The 9,891-nt window shown below is 33.5% G+C and overlaps 1 protein-coding gene across 1 annotated transcript; it reads left to right on the top strand.

The window, feature by feature from the left end:
* The first annotated feature begins 8,522 nt into the window (after positions 1-8,522).
* On the top strand, positions 8,523-9,182 carry LOC130441216 (tigger transposable element-derived protein 6-like). Its single transcript, XM_056774791.1, has one exon. The coding sequence runs from the start codon at positions 8,523-8,525 to the stop codon at positions 9,180-9,182; it is 660 nt and encodes a 219-aa protein (XP_056630769.1).
* Positions 9,183-9,891: the final 709 nt, after the last annotated feature.

Below are 9,891 nucleotides of genomic sequence, written 5' to 3' on the forward strand. Positions count from 1 at the left end.
GTCGGCGTCGCACACTGGGGCAAAAAGGTCCTATACCTGGCAATAAATCTCTATAAATATATGCCAAAGTTGATTATTATTAATAGAATGTGTTATTACTACAAATAAAGCACATAGTTAACATTTTGAGTTTTATTTGTTTTCTTCTAGTTATTTATTTACCTGATTACATATCCATACAAAAAAGATACAGTTATTACATTTCATCATCTTCAGAATCAAAAGAGCTATTCTTGTCATCCGCTTTCACTACCATCGTTGGCGTCATTAATGTTGTCAAAGCCACAATGTTGCTGAAGTCCCGTTTTCAATAAATCCCTTGTTTCTTTAGGAAGGCACTCAACTTTTGAAATTTTCTTTTACTAGTTATTACGGTATGGGAACTCAGTAAAAATAAATTAAAAATATTCTCGTTTGTTTTTTCACGACTAAAATCTTTGTTTCCGGCTTCTTGAGCTTCTTCTGTTGATTGGCCCATTAACAACAAAGCAGGACCATGTATAAAATATTTATTTGAAGTAGGAGACATATTATACCAGGCATATTTATCAACGCGGTTTTTTGTGTGTAATCTCTGAATTTTTCTTCATCAATTTCATGCCCACTTAAAACTACTATCATTATAATATGCATGTTTTTAATTAAATTAATGTTAATATGAGTAATTTCAGCTGATAGTTCTGCGTCCTTAAAAAACCGTCTAGCGGTATTTCCATCATTTGAATTACCAAATCCGGGTTTAGGTTTATCTCTGATTAAACCAGTTTGTTCCCTAAATTCTCTCTGAATACGGGCTTTGTTTTCCTGAACAATTTCTTTATCTGTTCCTCGATCTTGCCACTTTTTAATTGGTAATTTGTATGACAGATGTAAAAGACATTCAAACATTCGTATCCATCCATGCAACACCGATAATCCAAATTCCAAATTTTCTGTTTTTATTTCTCAATTAATCATTTCGTCAATACAATTAAAATCCTTGGATGTTGCGCCACAAATAAAGCATTTTTGTGTGAAGGGTGTGTCAGTAAGCGCATTACATATTTTGCCGTCAATCATTGAAAATATTAAATTATGAGATAGATTTACCTTTAATTATGCAATGCTTTATATGTTCGTCTATTTTATTTTTTTTTTCTCTAACTGAAACATCAGATGATTCTGTAATGAAGTCAATTTTTATTGGGCGACAGTATCGAATGGACGTAGAATGAGGATTTTGCCACACGATTTTCTCATCACATCATCACATCACATTGTGATTCATCACAAACGAGGCGTATTGGAACAACGCATGTTATAAACACAGCTGAATCACTAGCATCGGAACCATAAAAAGCCTGTTTGTATGAACTATTTTTTTTGCAGCTTGAACTACTTTATAAGAAGGAAATTTTTCTGGAGCACACATACTGGTATGGAGATAACTTCGCATCCACTAAAACCGCTAGAGCGACTTTCACCTGACATAATTTGTTTCTCAAGCGTCTTCTCAAATGTTTTTCTGTATCGACTCGTACGTTTCGGAAATGTGCTGGTAATATCATGCAACACTTTTGAAGCTTGCGCTTGTCAAGTATCGCTTAAGCTCATTTGAGTGGCATAATTTAATAGATTTATTGATGTAGACTCTCTCAACTGTTCTGTTTTTAATCGTTTCGTTCGCTCGGAACTAGATTTAAATGGAATTTCTGGACGACCTTTTTTCTTTTTAAAAATCTCTGCATTTTCTCTTATTCTAAATGAAATTGATGTATCAAGTCACTCAGACATATTTTTGAGAAACCTTTTTTCTATCCTGAGCTCTTTCATGCAGCGCGATTTAAGCTGTGATTTGAAATATGACAAAGTTTTATTTAAGCGCTTTAAAAGCTCTTCACTTTCACATTTCGTTTGCTTCATTATGTCATCTTTTAAATAATGAAATTATTCATCAATTTAATTTTTATTTGAAATTCTGAGAATATTAAAAAGTTCTCTCCTTGAAATAAACATGGTGTTTGATTTCGTTCCTGAAATAAAATCATGATAAAATTAAAACATTATTTTTACACTTTCTCATTTCATAAGTACACAGACAGTGCATAAAACTAAACAATTTTGAAAAGCTAAAACAATACCAATTGTAAAAAAAATATTTTAAAACTAATACTGGAACCCAACTAAAATCTTACATATATTTTGAAATAAAATGTTAAAATAATATTGTTTTATTTTGTTTTTTGATTTAAATATTATTAATTAAATATATAAACTTGTTGTTAATTACCTGAAGTCGAAGGTTTTATGTTGAAATTCAAACAGAAATTATGAAAATATTGCTTTAAATCCACACAAATCTACAACAGTACACGTACACTATCCGTAGAAAACTGATTTTAGTACAGGGATGGGTAGTAAACGCTTGGGATTAATGATAACATTTACATGTGTTATAATGAAGGGGATATTGGTTTTTCTAAAAATTATGAAAAGTAGGCTTTCTTTGCTAATTACTTTTTCGATTTATTGCCATTTATAGGACCTTTCTGCCCGAGTGTGCGTCGGCTAAATATTCGTGTGATTGCAGTGTGCGGCAAATTTTACATGAAAATATTAACATGCGTAAATTGTGTACAAAACTGGTGCCTAAAAGGTGATAATTTGTGATGAATCAAATCTGCATTAACACGATCGAGATTTGAGTATGTTGAAACTGTGAAAGAATAAGCGGTTAACGTCCTGAAGGAAAGAAGAAAGACTTCCTATACTGTTTAGGTATAGAGATGGGGTATGTATTGAAAGTAATAATAAATAACTAATCAAATATCAAAATAAAATGATATCACAAATGATTTAATAGTCACACATCGTACATCTACGTCTACTTCTGTTATAGTTTTTCAAACAAGATTCACAAAATTGCATAACACCGACTAACGAGAAAATAAAAATTTATTACGTATGGGATGTGCTCAATATATTTTTAAAATAAAAACAAAAACATTAGAAATATTTGCTCAAGCGATTTGACAATATTTTATTTTGGCGCCAAATTAATGTTGATAATTTCGTACTGTTGTAAATACCTCGCATCATTATTATGTCTACATCTCTAGATTCATTTTGTTTCTGAGCTTTGAATACGTATTCCAAAAGCATAACGTGTTTGACATCTTTCTTACCTCTATCAACCTGCGCAACACGGCTAATATCTAATATACAGGGTCAAAAAAATAGGCAGAAACCGAATTTGTGTCTTAATTAGAACTTTGATGAAAATTATCTCAAAAAACCAACAACTAACAACCCTAATCAAAAAAATATTTACCCAACACAGAATACCAGATGAGTGGAAAAATAGCATTACGATTCCACTATTTAAAAAGGGAGATAAAAAAATGCCCGAGAACTATAGAGGAATAAATCTACTATGCACAACGCTGAAATAAACCACAAAGATAATAACAAATAAAATAAATGAATGTATCTCACTAGCAGATGAACAACAGGGTTTCAGATCGGGAAGATCCTGCACGGACGCAATCTTTGTCATAAGACAAATAACGGAAAAATCGATCGAATACAATCGACCAGCCTTCATGTGTTTCATTGACTTGCAGAAGGCCTTCGATTCAATATGATAATATCAGCGGCAAAGACAAAATCAATGGTTACTTCCAAGACACCGATCAGATGTAAGCTTGTGGTGGATAACAAAATCATACACCAGGAAATGAAATTTAAATATCTGGGAATCGAAATATCTGGACACGGGGACGTGGAGACGGAAGTAAGAAACCAAGCTACAAGAGCCTCAAGAGCAGCAGCATACCTAAATGACACAATCTGACGAAATAAATACATTCGAACTGAAGCAAAAGCCCGCATTTACAAGACCGCAATCAGACCTGTATTATCCTATGCAGCAGAGACCCGACCTGAGACCTCTAAAACGAAACGGATATTGGAGACTACAGAAATGAAAATAGTTCGAAGAATAGCGGGAAGAACACTAATGGATAGAGAAAGGAGTGAAAACATAAGACGAACATGCGGAATAGATAACATCAATGACTGGGTACTGGATAGAAAGATAAAATGGAATGAGCACATTGACCGCATGACGGAAGACAAATCACCAACAGGACAATGAAGCATTGGAAGACCTAGGAAAAGATAGAGTGACAACCTCCCAGGTGACTGAGCAGAGGCAATGACGTGAAGAAAAACAGGCAATGATGCCTATACACAGCAGGAAGAAGAAGAAAAAATTTCGTATACTATGTAAGGGTGCTTCCAGATATTCTGTTTGCCACATTATTTGAGATATGACATCATCGTGTAATATTTTAAATGCATTATCCAGTATTTATAATTTTTTCACATATTATTTTGCTGAATTTTCTGATACCTGATTTAGTGGGACTCAGACTTACGGATTACGGCTTTATAACATCTGATTCAATGCTAAGGTGAAATATATTTTATTTAGTAGAAAAGTATCGTAAGAGAAATTTGCGAGCATCGTTTTTACTGATTAGCGTAGACAATTGTTTCGGAGACATAAACGTCGATTATTTAAGATATTCTATATATCTGAGAGATTCAAAGCTCCCAGAAAAGACATATTTAGCATATAGAAATCTAGATGTGTGGATAAACCATTAATTCATTTGATTTTATTCTTACTTACCTTAGACAATACGAATTAACTTAGAACCCTACAATAATAATAATTAAAAAGTCGACATTCATATACAATAGTTGTTCGAAGTGAAAACTTTAGGCTGCCTGATAATATCCAAATCTGTGAATAAAAGATCTTAGGAAAGTTTGAATCATTCCAGACATTATATTTTGAAAGTAAATGAAGACTAAAAACATAAAATGGAATTTGATGTATGTGTAAGTGTTCAAAATATCTTCTGTTTTCACGAATATAAATACGTAGAATCCATTAATTTTGAAAATGGTTGGACATAAGTTATGGGGTCATTAAATTGACGTGACGTAAAATGACTTCAGACTCTTTCCTTGAGATATATCCAAACTGTGTAGTTGAAACTATTAAAATCACATGAACGATGAATCGGAGCTTCTGCACCTCAACGTATCCATCAGTTCGGAAAATGTTTACCCGACCAATTACAACACCTTCTATTGAAGTAGGATGGACCTTTATCATAAAAAATATATCTAAAAAAATTTAGAGAGCGGACTGTCATTTCTTGTAATTGACCAAAATCCACTAATAGGTAGATCGTCTGGCAAGAACTCTTGGACTATTTCTAATGATAACGATGTAGCTGCTGCTCTTTAAGTATCCCTCAAGTACTTGAAGAAAATGTATAATTATTTATTTAGCCATATTCTTCAAAAGAAGTGCTGGATTTTGATAGACTTGAAACCGTAGAATAATTATTTATTCTATCCAATTAGCAACTGCCCCAATTTTTTTTAATTTGTGTTTGTAACTATAGACGCAAAGCATAAACTATAAATTCATATTATTTTCATTTATACCTTCTAAATAATGGCCAGACAAAACATGGTTGCAATTTTTTTATGTAAGAAGCCAACACAACAAGAAGGTAAACCGTATTAGACTCAAGTAGTTCGAGTATCGACTGCCGTTTCGAGATGCCTTTGATTTCATTCATCTTTAACTGCTGTAGTTTGAGGTGTTCGAAAATAACGTGCCTTGATAGCTGATTCCACAAGTTTGCACTTTTCCAAAGAGTCCCTATTAATTGAAGTTCTGGGCGTCTGCAGGCAAACTCGGCAGCCTCGTCTACCTTTAGAGTAGGACTTGGCTCTAAGTGGGGTTATGTTTGATAGCACGGAAGAGCATCTACCGTATTAGTATTAGTAAAACGGAATCAGATCGGCGACATTTCTTCTTTGCTCTAAGTTGTCGAATTTTCTTGTAAACTCTGGATACTTTGGAGCTCCAAATTGGCGAGCCGTACTCCTAAGATTGACGAATCTGGGCCTAATAGGGATTAGAAGCTGTTGCTGGGTATATAATCTTTTAGTTTTAAAGAAAGTTCCAAATTTTTATGCAGCTGCCTTGGGTAATTCGACCATATGACTATTGCTCCCAACTTCAACACCCCTAACAAATGAATTTGAGGTGATGGTGATATTTTATGTCCAGATAGAACCAAATTCTGAGCCGCAGAGCTAGTCTGCGTCTTTGCTGCATTAAACTCAATCAGATTGCTTCTAGAATGTTTTCAAGATCGATGTTGATGGTGGTAATCTGTTGCTGGCTACGGATTTGGGTGTTAGCCGAGTTTATTGGGGCTGTTGATTTGAACTACAACAGTGTGTCATTAATGCATTCTCCCCTCATCGCACTCTACTCTTTACTCCATGTTTTCTGTATTTTTCATGATCATTAGCCCTAACCTGATTGTTTTTGCTGAAATTCCAAATAATTTTATGTCACCTCGATTGATTATGTGTAAAAACTATAATGAAAGTATATAAATCATGCTAATACTCAATTGTATTTGTTCAATAGTTCAAAAGTCATTGTTAAAACAACATTTCAATTGAAAGGTGATGTTTTGATGCTCGTACGTATTTAAATATCTACTTGAATTCAATCATTCTTAAAATATTCCAACATAACTTAACTAAAAACTTTGGATATAACACGTAATTGAATAAATACACCATTACAAAATGTACTTACAGTAAAGTGTCCACTTTCAAGAACAAATCCTCCTATTTTTAGATTGTCTACAAATTTTTCAAATTTGGAAATCTTATCAGGATTAACTAACCAGCTTTTTCTATAAACCAAAATAAAGTCTACGGTTCTTTTACCATCGGCAAAATATAACGTTGAATGTCTTTCCATTATAAATACTATATCAAAAAGGAAATGTCAGGATGACATTTTTTTAACATTACTAATATATTTTTATTGGTTACTTATTGTACTTGTTTAAAGTACGCCGCATTGGACGTAAATCCAGATATCAATAATCGCGTGTTCTAGAGTTGCTATGACAATATCAACAACCCGAGAACAAGCTTTGTTCGGGAGTCAATTTATAATCAATTCAGAATCAGATGATAACCAATGTAGGATCCCTGTAAGTGCATGCTTGATTACGAAATAATTCAGTCTGTTGATTCAGCACGAACGCGACTGATTAACAGAATCGATGAGACCCGCGAATATGGATCTGAAAATTCAAAACTGCGATCCGTGAACGACCATATTCGAAATACGCTTACGATCGGTTCCTAAACTGATTAGGAATCAGAACCGTGAACTTGGCTAGAGACTGTTTCAAACAGGGTTGTCAGATCTACCCCCTCCCCTCCCGAAAAGCAAGGGCGGGAAAATCTTCATAGAAATAAAGAAACATAAGGTTGAAAAAATAACCTTTAAAACGTATTTTTTCTAAAATGTATTATGTGGATCTTAGTATTAATATGATTAATATCAATTTTTTAACCACATTTTAATCAAGTTATTCATTATTGTATACAGTTAAACCTGGATAAGTGAGACAACTCTATAAGTGAGAGTAATAGCTAGGACCCGTCATTTTAAGCTCCCAAAACCTCTATTAGCGAGAAACAGAAACCTCTGTGAGAGAGAGTCGTTTTTCCCTCATAGAACTCCGTTAGTGAGACTGCTACTTATCTTACTTATTATAAATTTAACATGTGCTATTTTATGACTCATTCTTAACTTTCCTGGAACTTTCTACCATTTTTTTTGTATTCTCGTCAATATTGTATCTATTCTATTTCGTGGAACTAAATAATGTTGTTATTTTATCGCATTCTTTTCAAATGGACACGTGTGCCTGTATACCGTCCTGTTTGTCGGATTTACTCAGTTTATAGTTATCAATTGCGAAGGAAAGTTATGTTCTGCATCATGTCAAAACGGAAAATTAAAGTACTGTCATTAAGTGATAAACTTAAAATAGTGAATGCGTTTGTATCCGGAAAATCGCGAAATAAAATTCAGAAGGAGTTTAATTTACCAGAATCCACCTATTATAAAATTATAAAATCAAAAGACTCTATAGAGTCTAAGTGCCCTGATGGACATGGAAGTATCAAGATGGCTAGAGTTTCTGAATTTCCCAATATCGAAAAGTGCCTTTTGAAATGGATAAAACGAACTCTCGATAAGAATATTCCCACCTTTGTTGAAAGAAAAATCAAAAGAGTTTGCTACAAAACTGGGAATCCAGAACTTTTCAGCTAGCAACGGCTGGTAAGAGGGTTTTAAAAGGCGTCATGACATAGCTTTCAAAAAAGCAGCTGTGGAAAGTAAATCTGTGGACCAAGGTGTGTGCAACCACTGGACTGAAGATCTGCCAAATCTTTTAGAAGGGTACAAACCAGACGATATTTACTTTGTTTTTTAAGTGCCTTCCGGATAAAAAATTTACGTTTAAAGGCGAAAAATGCCACTAAGGGAAACAAAGCCAGGAATGCCTTACACTTCTCCAGTGTGTAAACATGAGTGGTAGGACAAACTCCCACTTACCAACATAAAAGTAATGTTTTTACCTGCTAATATCACTAGTAAACTTCAACCATTAGATCAAGGCATCATTCACACTTTTAAACGCTTTTATCGCAGAGAAGTCGTTAAACATACTCTTACGAGTCTGGAAGAAAATAGAAGCCCTGAAATTAACGTACTTCTAGCTATGAAATTTGCTAGAAAAAAATGGTACTTAGTCAGCGACGTTACTGTCAAAAACTGCTTCAAAAAAGCTGGGTTTTGGAAAAGTATAGATGAGCAAGACCTGCCAGGGGAAAATGATGTTGAAGTTGGACCTAGCAACGAGGAATGGACTAAGCTTGTGTCTCACGAATCCAATATGTTAATGCCAAGCTTCGAAGATTTCGTTCAAATTGACGACGACGTAACTACCACTGGAGAACAAACCAACGACGATATCGCTAAGAATTGTGTGAGCACCTGTATTGCTGGAAATGACAGTGAAGACGAGGCACATATTCCGGAAACAGAAATAAAGATCATTCCACTCAAGCTAGCTTTAAATGCGTTGGAGACGGTGCGTCAATACTTTGATTATGCGGCGGTTATTGATCAAGCAATATTCGACAAAATTTATGAGCTAGAGAAAAGCATTGAAAATACAAAAATAGAAAGCCAAACGAAATTGACGGTGTTTTTTGAGTGCAAATAAGTTCTAAATAAAATAAAATTACATAGTACATGAATTTTTATTTTGTTTTCGTAAGCACTTAAGAATATATACATATGTACATAATAAAATTGTGCATATCATGCACATAATTTTATCATATATAGCATATCATGCACATATTTACTACATTTGTACTTGCTGTGACTTGTTATTGCTGCGTACCTATAAGAGAGAAACGCTACCCGTGTACCTGCATTAGCGAGACTCAGGTTAGTGAGAAACCTCTATAAGCGAGAATTAGATTGTGCTCGCTTGAACTCTCACTTATCCAGGTTTGACTGTATAATATAATAATAAATAAACGAAAGTTTAGTTGGAATCAACTTGATTATTTTAAATAATGATTTGTTTTAAGTTCGTTTTACTTTGATTAAAATAGTATTTTAACTAGATATTCAATACTTTTCCTTTTTTTATTTTTAAGCAAAAGCTTTCTTTTACAACGCAAATACTAGTACGGTAGTATGTAAAGCCCTTACTCATTTTCTTTTCTTTAATTTAATCTTATTAAAAATAACAAAATAATAGTATCATAGCAATAGAACTTTACACTGTGGTATACATTTAATTAATATTTGTTGTTAGATTTCACTGCTTCAATAATGTTTTTGACGTTCTTGTTAACTCTAATATTTTTTTAAAAGATTCAAACAGCTCTCATCAGATGAATTAATTGCTAGAATTAACT

Source organism: Diorhabda sublineata, chromosome 3 (genome assembly GCF_026230105.1).
Source record: "Diorhabda sublineata isolate icDioSubl1.1 chromosome 3, icDioSubl1.1, whole genome shotgun sequence".
Lineage (NCBI taxonomy): Eukaryota > Metazoa > Arthropoda > Insecta > Coleoptera > Chrysomelidae > Diorhabda > Diorhabda sublineata.

Bases quoted from the DNA above. Each gene is read 5' to 3' on its own strand.
- LOC130441216 (XM_056774791.1), top strand. From the start codon at position 8,523: ATGTTTTTACCTGCTAATATCACTAGTAAACTTCAACCATTAGATCAA.